Source organism: Narcine bancroftii, chromosome 7 (assembly GCF_036971445.1).
Source record: "Narcine bancroftii isolate sNarBan1 chromosome 7, sNarBan1.hap1, whole genome shotgun sequence".
NCBI lineage: Eukaryota > Metazoa > Chordata > Chondrichthyes > Torpediniformes > Narcinidae > Narcine > Narcine bancroftii.
The window spans coordinates 179,631,047-179,651,282 of record NC_091475.1 but is presented as its reverse complement, the minus strand read 5'-3'; the positions used below and the strand labels follow the sequence as shown (position 1 = coordinate 179,651,282).

The following is a 20,236-nucleotide window of genomic DNA, read 5'->3' as shown; positions in this document are numbered from 1 at the left end:
AAAAGTTTAGGTGGTCTGATTAGTAAGTATGAAGATAACCTGAAATAATGTTAAATTGTACAAAATGAGAAGGATGTTCAAATAATAAAGCAGAATATAGATCTGGTAGAAATTTGGGTGGAGAAATAACAAATGGACTTGGTGATGTGTTTGGGAAGTCAAATACAAGAGAAAAGTATACAATAAATAAAGGGCCTTTGGGAGGATTGATAAGTGGAGGGATATTGGATGCAAGTCCCTAGCTCCTTGAAAGCGGTAACATGAGTGTATACTATTACGACCTAGACCAACAGCAATAGAAATTCACCAAGACGATGGTATCTTCAAAACAATAATTTTTATTAATAATATAAAATCTTAAACTCTAAACTTAACCCCACTATGAGTAAGTGTGTGTGTGTGTGTGTGTGTGTATATATGCGTGGCAGATCCCAACCCATTACAGTTTAGGCACAATTCTAAAGAGATGATTAAAAGTTAAAGTTTAGTCTTGGAGATATTCTGTGTTTCGTCTTTAAACTGTTGTTCAATAGTGATTATGAAGTATGTCCACACACCAAGTTATTAGACTTCTCAAAATTCATGAATTGCTTTCAGAGAAATGTTTCTTCATGTGAATGATTTTCCACAAATTCCCCTCTTGCATGGAGGTTATGGAACTTGTGTTTTACACAATAATTTCACAAACCCAGGCAAAGGTTTAAATGAAATGGCCATTTAAAATGGGCACAGCAAAACTGCCCTCTCTTGACAAAGAAGCAGTTGAAGTGGCCATTTCTTAACTAGCCACTGATTTTGTGTACCTCCCATGACAAGGAGAACTCAACAGCCAACCTTCCCTTAGAATGTCAATGATATACAAACCTATTAGTGTCCTCACTTCTTTCCCGTTCCTTAGCTCCACCCATAAGGCCTCTGTAGGTGAGTCCATAGTGCTGTCTAAGCATAGCTGCGATATTTTCCATGACTACCAATGTCACTCCTCCCCCTTTCATCCCTCTCCCTCTAACACATCTGAAACATTGGAATCCCAGAACATTGAGCTGCTACTTCTGCCCCTCTTGCAACCAAGTCTCACTAATAGCAATAACATCATAATCCAATGTGCCAATCCACACCCTAAACTCATCTGCCTTACTGACAATACTCCTCGCATTTAAATGGATACATCTGATACATTTCTATCATGTATAGAGCTCTGCTTTCTGTCGTTACATGCAGTCCTCGCATGACCCTTACCATCCTCCACCTCACTACCTGCTCTATCACTCTGGTTCCCCTCCCCCTGCAGATCTAGTTTAAACCACCCAGAGCAGCACTAGCAAACCTAACCACAAGGATGCTAGTCCCCCTCCAGTTCAGGTGCAAACCGTCCTGGGGGAACAAGTCCCACCTTCCCTGGAACAAAGCCTTAATGATCCAGAAACATGAAGCCCTCCCTCCTGCACCATCTCTTTAGCCACATGTTAAGCTGCATTATCTTCCTGTTTCTAGCCTCACTAGCACGTGACATGAGTAGCAATCCTGAGATTACCACCCTGGAGGTACTTACTGTTTTTCAACTGCACCTAACTCCCTGAACTCTCCTAGCAGGACCTTCTCAACCTTCCTACCCACATCATTGTTCTCTACATGGACCACGACATCTGGCTGCTCACCCTCCCTCCTTAGAATCTGGAGAACTCAATCTGAGGTATCTTGGGTACTGGCACCAGGGAGGCAACAGAGCATCCGAGATACTCGATCTCTCCCTTAGAACCTCCTATCTCTCTGCCTAACTATCGATTTCCCTATCACTACGGCACTCCTTCCTCCTTCTGAGCTGAGGGCCCAGTCTCGGTGTCAGAGATGTGATCACTACAACTTGTCCCTGGTAGGTCTCCCCATTAACAGTATCCAAAATGGTACACTTATTATTGATGAGAATGGCCACAGGGGTACTCTGCTCCTTCTGCCTCTTCCTTTTGCCTCCCCTGTCAGTCACCCAGCTGCCTGCCTCCTGACTGTTAGGGGTGACTGCCTTTGCCTCCCGAATGATCCAAAGTTCATCCAGCTGCAGCTCCAGTTCCCTAACTCAGTCTATCAGGAGCTGCAGCTGGATGCACCTCTTGTAGGCATAGTCATCAGCAACAAATGTCCCTGACTTCCCACATCCTGTAGTCGGAACACTGGACTGCCCTAACAACGGTCTCCATTACCCAATTCCTCAGTTAATTAACTAGCTTAATTAAGGAAGCTTACTACTCTTACCTTGGTGGGAGCGAACTCCTCAGTCACTACTCGACAAAACCACAATGTCCCCCTCTGAGGTGTTCGTCGCTGGCTGCTTTAACAGCTGCCCCTCTTTTTGTATGTCTATATCTGTTATCTCAATTGCAGCCTCCTGACTCCAACTCAAAAAGAAGCAAGGTAAGAGTTCCTTACCTTTTCAAACCTCCCTCTCAGCTCTGCCGACATTGCGCGCCTGTGCAGTCTGCCCTCTCCTTTCCTGACTTTAAAAAAAATAGAAATGACTACTCACAGCGTTCTCTCACGGACCCTCCTTGCAGCCTCCTGACTCCAACTCAAAAAAAAATCTGGTTCAATATTAAAACATGCTTTCTTGTAGGGTCCCTATCAAATGATACGATATCGCCACTGGTTTTGTTTGAAGTTCATCTCTTCCAAAAGTTTACAAGCAAATGCCTCTGATTTGTCTACATAGCCAACAAGCAGATGATTTTTTTTGTGTATATAGATGCCTTTCTGAGCAAACATCCATTGTCTTCAAACTTTTAATCTAGAACAATCCATTTTGATTTTATGACTGAATTTCTGTCTCTGGAACACAAATGTGTGTGTGTGTGTTGGGGCATATCATGTTGCAGTGCGTGTGTGTGTTGGGGCATATCGTGTTGCAGCTGTACTTACCGTTGGTTAGGCCGTTGGAGTAATGTGTTCAGTACTGATCATTATACATTAGAAAGAATATGGAGCCTTAGGAGAGGATGCAGAAGATGTTCACCAGAATGTTGCCTGGATTGGAGTGTATTAACAATAAGGAGAGATTGAATAAATTTGTATTGTATTCTCTGGAAAGTCTTGAGACTATGAGTTTCTTGAAGGAAGCTTATAAAATTATGAAAGGTATAGATAGCCCCCGACTTACGATGTTCCAACTTATGAATTTTCAAAAGTACAATGGTCAGAATCTGTACTTTAGATGTGCTTTTGGGCATCACGCAAATGTGCAGCATACACTCACTCAATACTGACTCAACCACGCTACCCTCGCGCTCCTCACCCCTGCTGCCTGTGCATAGAACATTTAATTACAAAAAATGGTAGAGTGCAGTTTTTTTTGGACTTACAATATTTTGACACAATGGAAGTCTCAAGGCCGAACCTCATTGTATGTCAGGGTCTACCTGTAGATAAATCTTTATTCCAAGGTAAAAATGTTGATTATTATTATTCGAGGGCATAGCATTAAAGTGAAGAGGAGAAAGTTTTTGAAGGAGATTTTGGAGGCAGGATTTTATTTTAACATAAGGGTGTGTGGCTGGATAGTGCTGCGAGGGGAGGTGGGAGAAGCATGTACAAAGGGTGTATTCCTGTGTTGTACTTCTGTTGGCTTCATTTAAGAGTTTTGCTTGAGAGGTAAAGTTTTCCTAAATCAATTACTGAATGTATTAGGATTTTTTAAAAATGCATCATTCATTATCTCAATTTTTTTCTGGCATGCTTTCCAATTTTTTTGCAGCTTTTGATTTCTAACATGCTTGTTCCAGGTTTTGCATTTCATAAATAGTTTTTAATATGATTTCTCCTCGGCCTTCTACTATGCAAGTCCTGTCCTGGTTTACCTTTTCAAAATGCAACTCTTTGCACTTATCTGAATTAAATTAGTCTATTTTCCAAGATGATCAAGATCCTGTTGATGCCCCACTGTGTAATTGGATCCTTAATTTCCTTACCTCCAGACCCCAATCAGAGCAAATTGGCAAGAATATCTCCATCAACACCGGAGCTCCACAGGGCTGCATAGTTAGTGTCCTGGTCTATTTGCTTGATACCTATTGACTGTGTGGCTTGGTATGATAAAACCATTGACTGAGTGGCTTGGTATGATAAAACCATTTACAAATTTCCTGATGATGTCACGGCAGTGGGCTGTATAAAAAGGGCTGAGTTAGGATATAGGATAAGTACTAACAACAACATCTCACTCAATGTTACCAAAACCAAGGAAATGATTGTAGACTTGTAGAAAAGCCAGAAGTATACAATTGATTATTGGGGGAATGTGAGGTGTAGCAAATTTAAATTCCTGGGAGTCACTATCTCAGGACCTTTTCTGTGCCCATCATACTAATGTCATCTTGAAGCATGTCGATGGAGGTTTGGCATGACATCATGGCATGGTATGTAGTGGAAAGTGTGCTGACTGCTGCATCACGGCCTTGTAGCGGAGTGCCAATATTTCTACTGGTAAGCCCTGCAAACAGTAATGGACACAGTGGCCAGTACGTCACAGGCAAAACTCTCCCCATCATCAAGAAAATCTCCATGGAATGCTGCTGTCGGAGAGCAGCAGCAATCCGCAAAGATCCACACTACCAAAGACACGCTCTGTTTATCAGGAAAGACGTAGGTGCTACAAGTTCATATCACCAGGTTCAGGAACCGTTATTATGTCTCCAGCATCAGATTCCTAAACAAAAGAATAATTCAGAGACTCATTGAAAGATTTATTTTGCAAATTATTTATTACTAAATTTTTTTCTGTATTTGCATTGTTTATTTACATTTTTCTCTTGAATATGTATATTTTTTTCTTGAGTCATACAGTTTACCGATTCTGCCTAGCCTGTGGGCACAATCTCTGACAATAAATTTGAACTTGCTGACTTTAAAAGCGAGACTGATGGTTGGGAATTAATGTTGTGGATGCACAACAGATAAGATTTAAGATTTTAAAAATAAATTGGTGAGATGTTCTGCTCTTTAGACTAACTGTTACTTTTAAAATAGTTAAAAATCAAGTTAACTATATAGGTACTACCATTACTAAGAAATTTAATAATTTGTTTTAAGAAAACTTTCTTACCATAATGAATCATGTTAAGAAGTCCTTGACACAGTGGTCCCCTCTTTCATATATAACCATATAATAATTTACGGAGCGGAAACAGACCATGTCAGCCTTTCGAGTCCGCACCGGTTCACTAGAACAACTCCACTAGCTGAAACCTCCCGCTCTCCACCAATGACCTTCCAATCCCCTCACCTCCATATACACATCCAACCTTCTCTTAAATGACAGTTGTGGCAGGGTCGCTTCTATCTCATTCGGAAAATCATTCTGCCACCACTCGCTGAGTGAAAAGCCACCTCTAATATTTCTTCTAAAGTGTTGCCCTCTTACCCTTAACTCATGGCCTCTTGCTCCAACCTCTCCTGCCCTCAGGGGAAAGAGTCTGTTTATGACTAGTCTATAAATTCCTTTCATAATTTTAAATACGTCTATCAAGTCCCCTCTTAGTCGTCTACGTTCCAGTGAATAAAGTCCCAGTGTCCTTAATCTCTCCCTGTAATCCAGATGCTGTAAGCCAGGCAACATTCTTGTAAACCTTCTCTGCACCCTCTCCACCTTATCTATATCCGTTCTATAACTTGGAGACCAGAACTGAGCACAGTATTCCAAACTTGGCCTCACCAATGCCTTAAACAGCTGCAGCATCACCTCCCAGCTCCTATACTATGATTTATGAAGGCCATCATACCATATGCCTTCTTAACCACCCTGTCTACATGGGAATCTACCTTCAATGAACTCTGTACCATAACCCCCAGGTCCCTTTGCTCCTCTGCATGCCTCAATGCCCTCCCCTTAACTGCATATGTCCTATTCTGGTTATTTTTTCTGAAATGCAACACCTCACACTTGTCTACATTGAATTCCATCTGCCATTTTTCAGCCCACTCTTCCAAACAAACTAAATCCTTCTGTTATCCAAGAAAATCTACCTCGCCATCCACCACTCCCCTTATTTTCATATCATCTGCATATTTGGTTACCCAGTTAACCACACCCTCCTCTAAATCATTAATGTAAATGATAAACAAGTGACCCAGCACCAATCCCTGAGGCACCCTGCTTTTCACAGGCTTCCAACCTGACATACAGTTGTCCACCATGACTCTCTGCTGTCTCTCTCCCAGCCACCTCTGAACCCACGTCACAATCTATCTACTAAATCCTAGTGACTGAACCTTCCTTATTAACTTTACATGCAGAACCTTATCAAAAGCCTTACTAAAATCCAAATAGATCACATCCACCGCTCTACCTTCATCCACCTTTTTAGTCATTTCCTCAAAAATCTCAACAAGGTTCGTCAAACATGACTTTCCTTTAAAAAAACCCATGCTGAATGCCCCTAATCAATCCCTGCCTATTCAGATATGCGTATATACTATCTCAAAGAATACCCTCCATAACCTTTCCCATCACCGAAGTCAAACTTACTGGCCGATAATTACTTGCTACTGCCTATTTTGAACAATGGAACTACATTTGCAACCCTCCAATCCTGTGGTACCACCCCCTCCTCCAGTAATCTTCAAAAAATCACTCAGTGCCTCCGCTATTTGTTCCCTGACCTCCCTTAAAGTCCTGGGAAAAATTCCATCAGGACCAGAAGACTTATCTGCCTTAATTGACCCTAGAAGCTCCAAAACTCTCGCTTTACTAATCCCTATCCTTTCCATAACTCAGCCCTTCGCCTCTCTTATCTCGTATAGCCCAATGTCCCTTTCCCTCGGGAATACGGACGAGAAAAAAATTGTTCAATATTTCTCCCATCTCATGTGGTTCCTGACATAGTTCACCGGTCCCATCATCCAGTGGACCTATTCTATCCTTAACCCTCCTTTTATTGTTCACATATCTGTAAAAACTCTTAGGATTCACCTTTGCCTTATTAGCTATGGACGCCTCATACCTTCTTTTTGCCTTTCTAATTTCCCTTTTGAGGTTCTTCCTGCAATCTAAGTAACGACCATACATCTCCTTAATCCCTTTTTTTTTATATTTGATATAGGCCTCCCTCTTGTCCCGAACCAACTTCTTAATTTCACCAGAAAACCACGGCTCCCTCGAACCTTTAGTCTTCCCCTTCGGTCTGACTGGAACATAAAGATCCTGTTCTCTCAAAATCTCACCCCTAAATGCCCCCCAAATTTACTCCTCATCCTTTCTGGCAAAAAGATCAGCCCACACAACTGTCTGAAAATCCTTTCTCATTTCTCCAAATCTGGCCTTCCCCCACTCGAAGAGCTTCAACCTCAGACCCGACCTGTCCCTTTCCATCATTAAGCTAAAGCTAATGGACCCATGATCACTGGATCTGTTTCTCTCCAATGCTTACCTCTGTCACCTGCCCCATTGCATTCCCAAACAACAGATCTAACACCGCTCCCCCTCTAGTTGGTGTCTCAGCATATTGCTGCAAAAAGCAATCCTGAACACAATGCATAAATACTAAGCCATCCTGCTCTTTTACTGACTGCGTTTCCCAATCTATGTTTGGAAAATTGAAATCCCCAACCTATTTCCTTGCACATTTGCTCTTCTAGTTCCCTCTCCCCTTTTGGAGGCCTATAATATACCCCCATAATAGTAACCTCACCTTTCTTAATTTTCAGCTTTACCCACACTGCCTCCCTCGACGAGCCCTCCAATCTATCTTGCCTCAGCAGTGCTGTAATATCCTCCCTGACAAGTAATGCCACACTCTTAATCCACCAACTAAAAATCACATCTAAAGCAGCAAAATCCTGGAACATTCAACTGCCAGTCACAACCTTCCTTCAACCTCGTCTCGCTAATGGCCACAACATCATAATGCCACATGTCAATCCACACCTTTAACTCATCCTGCTTCCTTGCATTAAAATAAATACATTTCAGGGATCTCCTCCATCCTACCTTTTTCATATCCTCCTTTCTACCATACTCACAATTTTCTCTACAACATCTTTTTACTACTTCCTGCTGTTCCTTCCTCAAATTATTTAAACGTCCTTTCCTTAGCCTATAAACCCTCACCCTACTGTCAATATTATCAAGATGAATATCATACGTAAATTATTATATATTTTTCAAGCTGTACTGGTTTTTGTCCCAAATCCTTGTTTTGATTCATGGACTCTTTCATCTCTTTTATATAGAAAAATAAGCTCCCCCATCTTAAAAAGATTTTTCATCATTTAAAAAAAACAGGTGCTTTGCATTACCCAACTTTAGGTTTTATTACTGGGTAACAAAATTATCAGATCTGGGTTTGTTTGATTCATCATAAAGAACATCTAGCTGCTTCAAAATGGATTAATTTAGAAATTAAATCTATTAAGAAGTTTTCTTTCAATCCGTGAAGCGCCTTTACCTTGATAATTTTGTTGTCAGACGTACATTGAGAATTTGGTTTCGGTTCAGGGAACATTTTGGGTACCATAGATTCTTATTAATTAGACCTATTTTAGGTAATTTCTTCTTTTTACCTTTGGTTCAAGATATCAGTTACCATCAATGGTCGAACTTGGGTATCCAATCATTTTTGACCCAAATCTTGCCTCTTGAACAATTATCCTCCAAATTTATAATATTTAAACATTACTTTTTTTGTTAATTACAAGTTAGGAGCTTCTTGAATTCTTTAATTTTGAGGCTCCCTCAACACCTGATATGATGAGGAAGATTTATCATTTCAAATCTGTTCAAAAAGGACTGTTATCAGTCCTTTATGAACTACTTTTAAGATATAGGGATAGTTCCCTGGACAGAATTTAAAAAAAAAAATGAAAAAGATTTTCAACAATTAATTTCTAAAACGACTATTTTGAAGTGAGTGCATTAATCCTCTCTGTGCTAGACACTCATTAATATAATTTAAGGTAGTACATAGGGCCCACTATTCCAAAGTCAAAATGGCTAAATTCTATTCTAATCTTTCTTCCAAATGTGATAAATGTATAAGTGAAGAAGGTACATTGTTTCATATGTTCTAGTTATGTCCCTCTCCAATTTTTGGGAAGGTGTATTTTATATCTTGTCTTTAGTTCTTAACATTACTTTGACTCCAAATCCTTTTCTTGCTCTTTTTTGGAATAAATGGGCCAACAGGTCTAATATTGATTGCTTCACGATCCCAAGTCGTTGTCTTTGCCTCTCTTTTCGCTGGAAGGGCCATATTAATGAGATGAAAAGATGCTGTCCTTCCCACTCATACTCAATGGTTGTCTGATATGATGGCATGTCTGACTTGGGAAAAAATTAGATGCTCCACTACTGAAATGATTCTTAACTTTGTTTCCTTATGGAGTTCCTTTCTTAATTATTTTCAAAATTTGGAATATTAGTTAACTTTTGGATTTTGACACCATTTATTACCTTCCTTTTTATTATCAGGTAATGGACTGCTTAGATTTAGCCAGTAGCCTCTGAAGTGAGGGGGTTGATAATTAATATCCATTTTTTTTCTTTTCTAAATGTAATGCAGGTCCAAACACCATTGTTATTATTATTATGTGATTTGTTAATGCTCTACTTTATTATCAAGTATCTATGTAACATTTATTTGATGAAACCAATAAAAATAGAAAAATGAATTGGTTCTAGAGGTAAGGGATAATAAAATAGAAAAGGATCTCTTGTCTTTCTGCTCTCACTGAGCTAGTAAACTTCAAGTTCTTTGCAAACAAATTCTCGGAATAAACAACACTAAGATGCTATGTTTTCAATTGCAGGATTTTTTGTCCTGATATTGTGCCTGATCACTGTGTTTGCAAAAGATGCTTTGTTGGAGGGGAAAGCCTGGTCCATATGCCTGCTCCTTGTAGTTATTTCTCTGTGTGTGATTTTCACTGTTATCATTGGGAGACAGCCAGAAAGCAAAGCAAAACTCTCATTTAAGGTAAGCATTCTGATTTTCTTCTGTCACAATGTAAATTCCTTACCTGATTTTCTGCGTTTTAAGCTTTTATAAATGTACCTTTTGTACATGTTTCTTTTTTTAAACTTTCAGGTACCTCTCTTGCCCTGTTTACCCGTTGTGAGTATTGTTGTAAATGTATACCTAATGATGCAGTTGGACAGAGGCACTTGGATACGCTTTGCTATCTGGATGGTAATAGGTGAGAAAGAAATTACATTCTAAAACTGCTTTTCTCGCCTGTTTGTAGGTGCTTTTAAATCACTTTACAGGCAATCCATTTTCTGCCTTCCCCCACCCCTCATGGAGGGTGTATTCCTTGAAAATTGTCTGTTGTTAATTTTATGTAATGTGAACCCACATTATCTACACATACATCAATAATTTCAATTGGTAAAAAGTATTGTTTTAGTTATCATGCAAATGTTGTGCACAGGATAAATTAGTTTTTGAAGTATCATCTTGTGATTTTGTGGACATGTGTCAGAAAGAGGATTGAGACAAACAGCAAGGTGTTCTGTTTTGGTGACATTGAGGGATGCAATTTGGTAAGGCTAACTCTGCCTTAAGAAGTGCAACTGGATCAGTTTGTTCACCTAAATTGGTTAATATATCAGAAACCCGGTTTCATACATCTTCACAGAAGAACAGCAAAGACAGTTGCTTGGTTACAATTGTTCCATCATGACTGATGTGCAATTGTAGTTTGTCATGTCAGCCAGCCACCATAACAGCATTGGCAAGTGACGAGTACCTGCAAGAAGTTTGGTATATTATCATGGATATCATCTTCAAGGAATCGAGGAAACATCAACAAGGACCCCCTGATCTGATGGTATCATATTGAGCACAATGTTTTAGCTTAACCTTTTGTCAGTCTTCCACAGCTAAGCATGCCTTCTAGAGAGAAATGTTCCAATGCTCTCTTCAAAAGAGAAACCTGTATAATTGCAGATTACTTCTGGTTGCAGCTGTCCAGATATTTTTTCCAGTTTCTGCACAAGCCAGTTGCATAGTCACTTCACTGATGGGGAAGATGAGTAGAAACCAGCCAGAGCAGGATGGCTGCTGAGGAAGGAGTACCAGAAGGGTTTGCTTAAAGGTAATTGGTTACTGCTCAGGAAGGTTCTTGTTGCTTTCAGAGAGATTTGTTGCTCATTGGACACGTACAAACTGATTTCCTCTGATCAGCTACTTCAGTATGTTGCCAAAGAAACTTGCCCCATCAGGGATTTCCAAATGATAGCCTCTTCTTCTGCAGGTCACCACAGAGTTCCTTTGGTTTCTCTTATTTCAGGTGAAACATTCTAGCCAGCCATTTCCTCTTGTAAGGACCACAAGGGTTTTCAACAGGCTGAACTTACAACCCGTCTTCAAAATGGGGTTTCAACAAGCCGCCAGCTTGCCACAAATACAGAAACCAGTTTTCACTCTCACTCTCTGAGAAAGCCTGTTTGGTCTCTTCTCTCTCGCTGCTTTCAAAACCACATGACCTTCTTAGAACAGCAAACTGTATCTAGACAGATTGCAGCACCAGATCTAAACTTCTGTTGCTTTTAAAACAATAATCCATTACTCCACAGCATGTCCAATTAGCACATACTTGTGAGGTATCTTCAAAGTTTTTGCAAAGGCACCCGGACGGAGCCTGGACTGTCTGGCTTGAGCAAAGTTCTGGCATTTTAAACGAGATTTGTTTTGTGTAGTGTTTGTGTTTGTTTGTGACCTACACTACCCCCACAATCTATCTCCTTCAAAAACATATCTATATACAATGTAAAATATGATCTAATCCGTCACACTATTGAGCAAGATCCACTCCACAGTTGGTAGAATTAAAATGACAAATTCATTTAATCTTTGCATATTATAAAACCAAAAGTTGATTACAAATTGAAATGATGTACATTAGAATGTTGCCAGATAATTTGTATGAACAAGGTATTAGAGAAAAATAGATCCTCAGCAAGACTGAGAGGCTCTTGAACCTCTGCAGCTTTTCATGTATTGAAGATTTAGCCATTTTTAATGGGGAAAATAATTTAGGATTAATAAACTTAATAAAACTGCATAGTCGGTGCTGGGATCCTGATGTCAGACTCTTTGATCTGGCTCTGGACAATTGCTGGTAAATATGATTACTATAGATGGTCATCTTGGACAGAGGGGGCTGATGGCCCTGTTTCAGTGTTGGACGACTACAGGTCTATTGATCAAGTTTCTGAAGTTTTATTTTAACCTTCTCATAACTGGAGCTGTGTGAGTGCTGTGATAAGCAATAAATGATTGATAAAGAATTGAATAATTACTTTGAGGAACGTTATTTCTCTATATTACTTCTGTGTTCAGAATGAACTTGAAATAAAAGTCTTTCCATTTCTTTTTCCTGACAGGATGTGTTATTTACTTTGCTTATGGGATACAGAACAGCTCAGAATCCAGCTCTTCCAGTCCTCCAATTGACAGAACTACAAGAATGTTTAAGGACCCAGTGAGTGCAACAAATGGTGAGGCAGTACCCCAAGAGAAGGAAGCTTTCCTGCACGATATCGAGGAATATCAGGCAGATAGTAGGAACAGAGAGGTTGACATTTAAACCGACAGGGCTTCACCTTCTTCCAAATATGTATATGCCATCTAACAAAAGCATTTAAAGAAAGCCACAGCTGAGCAATTGTTGCTTTCATTGAGTATGGGAAGGAGTATGTTTTTTATTTGCACAAGTGGGTGAGGGTTTGTGCACCATTGAGCAGCTGTGAGTCTGAGGGTGACACTGCTGCTATATTACTTGCTTATTTCCTTAAACCCTGCCAAAAAAAGGAAGCATTATTTACACCAATGAATGTTTTGTTAAAACAAAATGATTAAAATTGTTTTAGTGCTATTTATTGGGTTTTAACAATGAATATACAGTACAACTCCGATGATCTGAAATCAGATTATCCGAAATCCTCATTTATCCAAAGGTTTAAAAAAAAATTTTGGGTTTCCGCTCCGTAAATGGTTATATAAATGAGGATATCTGAAATCCTCATTTATTAAAAATTTTATCGGAGCCGAACTGACCGGGGACCTCTGGGTCCCCCATGCCGGCAGCAGCGCACTGGACCTTGGGGGCCCCCCAAGCCGCAGCAACTCAATGGACCTCGGGGGCCCCAGTGCCAGCAGCAGCTTCTGGGTATGAGGGGGACCTCGGTGGGGAAGTGTTGCTGATCAGCAGTGGCCAGCATATTTTTTGGTGAGAATTAAAGTTAATTTTCATGCTTAAAAAGCTTGCCCTTGTTTGTTGTTGTTTAAACACTGTTACATGTGATCTGCTGTTGCTAATGGGGGCTGCTTTTAAAAAATGACCAGTTCTCCAAAAAAAACCACGTATCCAAAAAGTACTCAGTCCTGACCATTTTGGATAATTGGAGTTGTGCTGTCGTTGGGAGGGCTAAACTTTTAGCTTGTGATTATACATACAGAATGTAGCTAGATGTATATTTTTTCAAAAGAACTGCTTTCTTTAGTCGAATAAGCACTTGTAGATTAAGTTAATAGTATCTATTTTTATCTGGACTTTAAATCTCAATTGCACTACTTTCCTTAAGTAGTGAAATTCAGGGTGCTGAATTTCACAATGTGGACACTCTTGCCTCCTGCCTTTCAGCTATGATTTCATACGTTAACTTTTCTTGTGTTAAATACATAATAAAATATTGCAATAAATGAAGCAAAGAAAGGAATCTATCATGTGGGGACAGTAATACAAATTTTTCTGATACTGGTGCTTTTGCCAAGTGTGGCTTTTGCTAAAACTTTTAATTTCATTTTTCAGCCCTATAATTGGTCAGATTTTGTAGTCCAGGTTTATATAATACCTCCAGTGCAGAATGTTGCACTGTCTTTGAGTGTTCTGTAGGAACACAATTCACATGGGTAAAGTACTTTTCTGACAGTGTATAATTGTTCCAATCATTAGTTGTACACTTTTAGCTTTTTGTTTTGATACAAAGGCTTCCAAGCTTCAAATCCTCCTCCAACTGAGAGGAACGACTTATATTTAATAAATCAAAATCTTTAAAAACAGCTGGATAAGTGTAGACAACTCAGTCAATCAATAGTTATTTTCATTCTGGCACCTTGTCCCAGAAATTGATGGCAAATCTACTGGTTAAGGCCCCAGTGTGAAAGCTCTTCAATTGGGACGTAGGTGTCATCAGACGCATATCATTCCCAGCATTTGATGATGCCTGCATGCTGAATAGCCCAGTGTGAAAGGGACATAGGGTATCCTGGGATAAACTTTTTCGACCTATATAAACCTTTATAAATGTCTAAAAGACTGTGGGAATGTTGCAGTGGGAGAGAGATGGCAGATCTGCCCTCCTAGAATTTCGTGCGGCAGAGAAACTCCTCCATGAGTGTTCTGTGCATACAGCCTTTCTCTGCCGCACGGAATTCTGAGGGTGAGTCTGTCATTACTCTTTCCCACAATCTTTATAGATTGTGCACTATTGCTGCTAGGACTTTCCCATGGTGTGTATAAATTGTGCAGCTATACTTCCCATGGTCTTTTATAATTTTATGAAGGTCTATATAGGTCGGCACAACAACAGGGGCTGAAGGGCTCATAGTGTGTTGTACATAATCATGCTTAATTATAACATAATTAACATTAATTTTGTTTAAATACAAGATCATAATACATTGATCAGGATTTAGGGCAGGTCCATCATTGCTCGATGAGGCACTCGGACGTCACCAGTGGAGGATAGAATCCCCTATCCCCAGAGAATGCTTTGTGATGAGTGTGAAAGGACACAGAAAACCAGTTTACAGTGGTCCAGTGTGAAAGGCAAAAATGGCTTCCTTAACCGGTTCACTGAATGGCCAATCTACTGGTTATCCAGTGTGAAAAAGGCCAATTAAGGGGCAGGTTAACAAAAATTATGGAAGTAATTCCCACAAAGTTCAGATGATTGTCCTTGAATGGGCTTTTGATATCACCTAAATTCTGGAAACAAGTGACTTTTCAAGGTCTATGGGTCTTAAACATCTAATTACACAAGTTTATGATTACAAATCAGATTGAATAACTTAAATACAAACAGTGAGGAATGATGTATTCACCAATCAAAAAATAATCTGGAAGAACAAAGGCCTTCTAGTTTATTTTGCTGATTTGAATACCTTTTGATCAATTTATTGACAAGATTTATATTGTCAAAATATAACCAAGTATTAGTTAAGAAATGCCAGCCGAAGCCGTGCAGTGAAGGGATAAGTGTGGAGTATTGGTATCGGGAAGTTTGGGCTTCTCTGTTTTAATGAAGCCTAAGCATCATTTGCATGAATTTTCTTCCTATTTGAGGAATGTAGACTTGAGGTAAAAATACAGGCTTTCATTGAAAATATAAATTTATTTCAAGTAAACTGTTACTGAGGATGTAGAAACTCTTTAACAAAGAAACAGTCAACTGATGCACATCAACTACATTAAATCCAGTTTATTTTTCCTGAGACAGCCGTATTGAAAATTGCCTGCCAGCAGCTGATTTAAGGTTGAGATACTTGGCATGCCATAAAATTACAATATTAATACTCTGGCCGTTTAGATTTAATTGCAGGCCACACTGCTTGTTGCACACTTTTGGTTAAATTTGACTAGCCACCAAACTACTGAACCCCAATGAAATTTACCAGGGTGGTCTCTGTGGTAGGGAAAGATGGAGCTGAAATTTTCAGCAGTAGTGATGTTAGGAATAATGCTTGGTGATTTCCCAAAAGATGGCCATTGATTATAACAAACTGCCAAATCCTCAACTCTTAAACTGATTAATCATGGAGAACACTCAGCAACATGTGATGCATCACATTTTTGAATTGGATTAGACTGGGTAGAATTTCTTAAGGGTATTTAAATCCATTGCATAGTTTGGACACATCTATGTTAGGTTACAAGGATTCCAGATTTCATTTGCTGAAGTTAGTGAATGATTTAGCTTCAGAAAATTATGTCATGGTTATTGCATAGACTGTTCCAGGCCTCCAATGTTAACAGTTGCACCTATGGCCCATTAGATGCATATCCAACAACCACTAAATCGTGGGTCCTAAATGTCCCCTTTAAGCATGATTAAATGTGAAAACCTGTAAAGTGTGGAGATCAATATTGATGGACCTGAAGAAAATAATTTCCCCTTATTACAAGTTTCTGGAGCTGTGCAAGGACACTAATTTTTCTTTGTTACCAGTTCAAACAGAAGAATGTCCCGTGGTGCATCACCACTTGGCATTGCAGTTGTCAGGTCAAAGCGATGAGTTTTCAGAGGGGTTCTAAAGGAGGAGGAGATGACATCACTGACCTTGAAAAGAAACTTATTGACTAATATGAAATGATGGTATCAAAAAGTGAAGCAAAAAAAATAGGGAGGCTATTGAAGGGATGAGTGCAAGGACATTGTTGATTTTAAAATGGGGGCAATGTAGAGGTTGGGTTGTGAGGCTAAATCTTTAAATCAGCATTATATATTTTCTACATTGGCACATAATTTCATACCAATTTAAACAAGGTTAAAATTGGCAACAGTTTTCAGATTTTCACAGCCTTTTACCTAAGTGAATTTTAAGCCATAAAGTGTAGATTTGCTACGAGAGCCTGTAAATAGGAAGCTATAATTATCGGAGCTCGGATGTCAGGAGTGATTGTATTGCAGCAAAAATGGAAAAGAAGAAATGTGTTTAAATCCTGAGGGGAAGAATAAATAAATGTCATTATTAACAAAGGTTTTTGCAATTTAAAATCATGGCATTCAGAGTGTTTGGGAGAAATGTCATTGATAATTAAGTTATTGGAGTGTGAAAGGGTTTATCACTTAGTGGTACGTAACAGAAACTTTAAATGGATGACTGGATATGTATTTGAAAGGTAGGAAAATATGAGATATCATGAGAGATGTGGACAGTCTGTTGCCCCACCAATGAGCTGGCAGGGACAGAGTTGAGAATACTGTGTCATGCAAGACTTTCCCTAATCTTGTTTTCATGTAATCCAAGTTCTTTTACCTAGTAGTGATCACTGTGCAACAGAGGGTTGAGGATGTGGATTGACTGAAAGGAGAAATAAATTGCATATATAAAAAAAAAATTATGTACTTAATTAGTATATCAAACTACATGGGCTCATTAATTTTAATAATACATAACAGTAGAAGGGCCTTCTGACCCATGAAACCTGTATCACCAATTAATCTCCCAACCCTGTATGTTTTGGAGGGTAGGAGGAAACCAAAGCATTTGGAGAAAGGTCACAGGAGAACATCCTCACAGCATCAAATTTGAACCTCGGTCGCTGGTGCTGTAATAGTGTTATGCTAAATGTACAATGAGAAGGTTCTCCACCAATATTAAAAATACAACCAGGGTAGATGAAGGGTGGGCCATCTAGAATATTCTGTATTCTGATCTTTAGTCTGTATTAGAAGTTCACAGCTTTGCAATTCTTTGAGAGGGGGAAAAAAAAAATTATTTGACTATGTTCCTGTTGTAGGTGAAGGATGCAGTGCTTTTCTTGCTGCTTAACTCTGTATTTGCAATATGTGGATGATACGAAAATGGAGGGAGTGGTGGATAGTGAGGTAGGTTTTCTTGGATTACAGAAGTATTTGGTTTGTTTGGAAGAGTGGGCTGAAAGATGGAAAATGGAATTCAATGTAGACAAGTGTGAGGTGCTACATTTCGGTAAAAATAACCAGAATAGGACATATGCAGTTAAGGGGAGGGCATTGAGGCACACAGCGGAGCAGAGGGACCTGGGGGTTACAGAGTTCACTGAAGGTAGATTCTCATGTAGACAGGCTGGTTAAGAAGGCATATGGTATGCTGGCCTTCATAAATCATAGTATAGAGGAGCTGGGAAGTGATGCTGCGGCTGTTTAAGGCATTGGTGAGGCCTGGTTTAGAGTACTGTGCTCAGTTCTAGTCTCTAAATTATAGAAAGGATATTGATAGGTGGAGAGGGTGCAGAGAAAGTTTACAAGGATGTTGCCTGGCTTACAGCATCTGGATTACAGGGAGAGATTAAAGAGACTGGGACTTTATTCATTGGAATGTAGACGAATGAGAGGGGACTTGATAGAGGTATTTAAAATTATGAAAGGAATTTATAGACTAGACATAAACAGGCTCTTTCCCCTGAGGGCAGGGTAGGTTGGAACAAGAGGGCATGAGTTAAGGGTAAGGGGGAAAAACTTTAGGAGAAATATTAGAGGATGCTTTTTCACTCAGCGAGTGGTGGCAGAATGGAATGATCTAACAAAAGAGATAGTTACGGCAGCGTCCCTTCTGTCATTTAAGAGAAGGTGAGGGGGGGGTTGGAGGGTTATGGTTGGAGAGCAGCAGGGTTGAGCTAGTGGAGTTGTTCTAGTGAACCGGTGTGGACTCGAAGGGCCAACATGGCCTGTTTCTGTGCCGTAAGTGGTTATATGGTTATAAGAGCTTGTATTTGACAGTTGCTGTATTGTGCCTTCAGCTTTGAAAGATTTGGATCCAGCTTTATGGCTATTTACTGGGACCATTTAAATACAAGAAAGAATTTCTTTGATCACTCTAAAGTTGGCAAGAAGGTGACTTGTTTTTCCATGAGAGTTTAACATTTTACATCAAATATGTCTTTATTGAAAAGTATACTAAAATATAAGCTTTATTCAATAACCAGGAATCTCATGATCTATCACTCTCCTCTGTCCTGTTGTTAATTTAGTCAAAGAATTTCTGAGTTTCCTCTTCTATTTTATCTAGGGGACTCATTCCCCACTAATTCAAGCAATTACATTGTAGATCAAACAAGGGTCACTATCTATTGAGATGATTTTGTGCAAACAATTTTGCATTTGAACCATATTTACTTGCCAGTTACAAAGCAGGGTGGAGTGCAGAGGAAAGCACAGGAACCCAAAATGCATGGAGTCTTTCCCATTCATTCCCTAGTTATTGGAGGAGAATAGGAAGGGATGCTTTAGGTAAAGTTATGCAAATATACAGGGAATGTCATGACCCATCCTACCTCATTTGTCCTTGTGTACTGACTTGCAGAGGAACAAACAGATGTGTATTCATATTAGACGAAAATCAAAAAAATGTCAGATGCTGGAAATTGGAGTGAAAGCAGAAAAAGCTTAAAATATTCAAAAGATAGATCACAAAGAAAAATGGAATTAATGTTTTGGGTCAGGGTTCAGCATTCTCTACTATTCCACTTGCATTAAACCTTGATCTGTGTATCCAGGCCCTCATGCATATCATGGAAAAAGAAGGTAAATTGTTGCTTCAGGTTTGTGTAAGCATCTTTGATACTTCACTGGTGACTTTTCAGGTCAATTAAGAGTGAAAACATGCCCAGACTTTGAGTTGGTCTTTGCTGTTTCAGGTATTGTTCATATTTTGCACTCCCAGCCTATTAAGATATGTGGACAACTAGCGTGTCTGATGTTATCAACTTGACTGCTTCCATCTAACAATACAGTAACTCCTTGTGTTAAATGTTTGACCAGTATTTACAAGATTTGATTTTATTTCAAATGGCCTCTGAATAATTTCAACACTTTTTTGACTGTATCAGGCTGTTTACCTGAAATCACTATCCATATGAGTTTCGTGTGGTGGATTCTGAAGTAACGATGGTGTGGAAAATTCTTGGACTCTGTACTTAATTAACAAATACCACAAAGAAAATGTATAAATTACTCCAACTATCATGATAACATGGTAATGGGTCTTACCGTTTGTTTATTTTTTTTCTCCAATTGCAAATGTGGCATTTAAGGCAAAAATATTTTCTGTAAAAATTCCACAAATTCTTAACAAAAATGAAATATTGTACTTTTTCCATTTTGGATTGATTAGTGACGTCATGTAAATAGCCTAGTGATTTCAGTCCAGAGAAGAGGAATGGTCTTCTGTATATAGTCGTATGGTTGAGGACTTGTATTTATATAAAAAGAAATCTAAATTGTATACTTTGGATTTGTCTTTTGGTAAATTATTGGCTGGTGCAATTTACTTTTGTTCATGGGTGTTAAAAATGCATTAATATTTAGATAATTTTTCAAAAGACTGAGCATTGTACCGTACATATGTATATTGCCTTTCTGATCTGTACGAAATGGATTATTTTATTGATAACCTTTTGTTTTTGCATATTGTAAATAAACAGCTTTTTTAATTGCAATTTAATTTGGACATATTTTTATTGTACATTATTCGGATACTGAACATAA

General features: G+C 39.0%; 1 protein-coding gene across 10 annotated transcripts in view; it reads left to right on the top strand.

Annotated features, from left to right (window-relative positions):
- Nucleotides 1-20,236, top strand: part of LOC138739457 (high affinity cationic amino acid transporter 1-like) — a 232,511-nt gene that overhangs the window by 89,272 nt on the left and 123,003 nt on the right. For 4 of the 10 annotated variants that reach the window (XM_069891549.1, XM_069891548.1, XM_069891547.1 and 1 more), the window contains exons 10-11: nt 9,790-9,956; nt 12,368-12,481. In XM_069891549.1, the coding sequence (XP_069747650.1) occupies nt 9,790-9,956; nt 12,368-12,469 (269 nt within the window). In that variant the 3' untranslated portion in view covers nt 12,470-12,481. Of the gene's footprint in view, nt 1-9,789; nt 9,957-10,067; nt 10,177-12,367; nt 20,188-20,236 lie in introns of those variants that run through there. The other 6 variants (XM_069891540.1, XM_069891543.1, XM_069891542.1 and 3 more) reach the window with 3 other exon arrangements.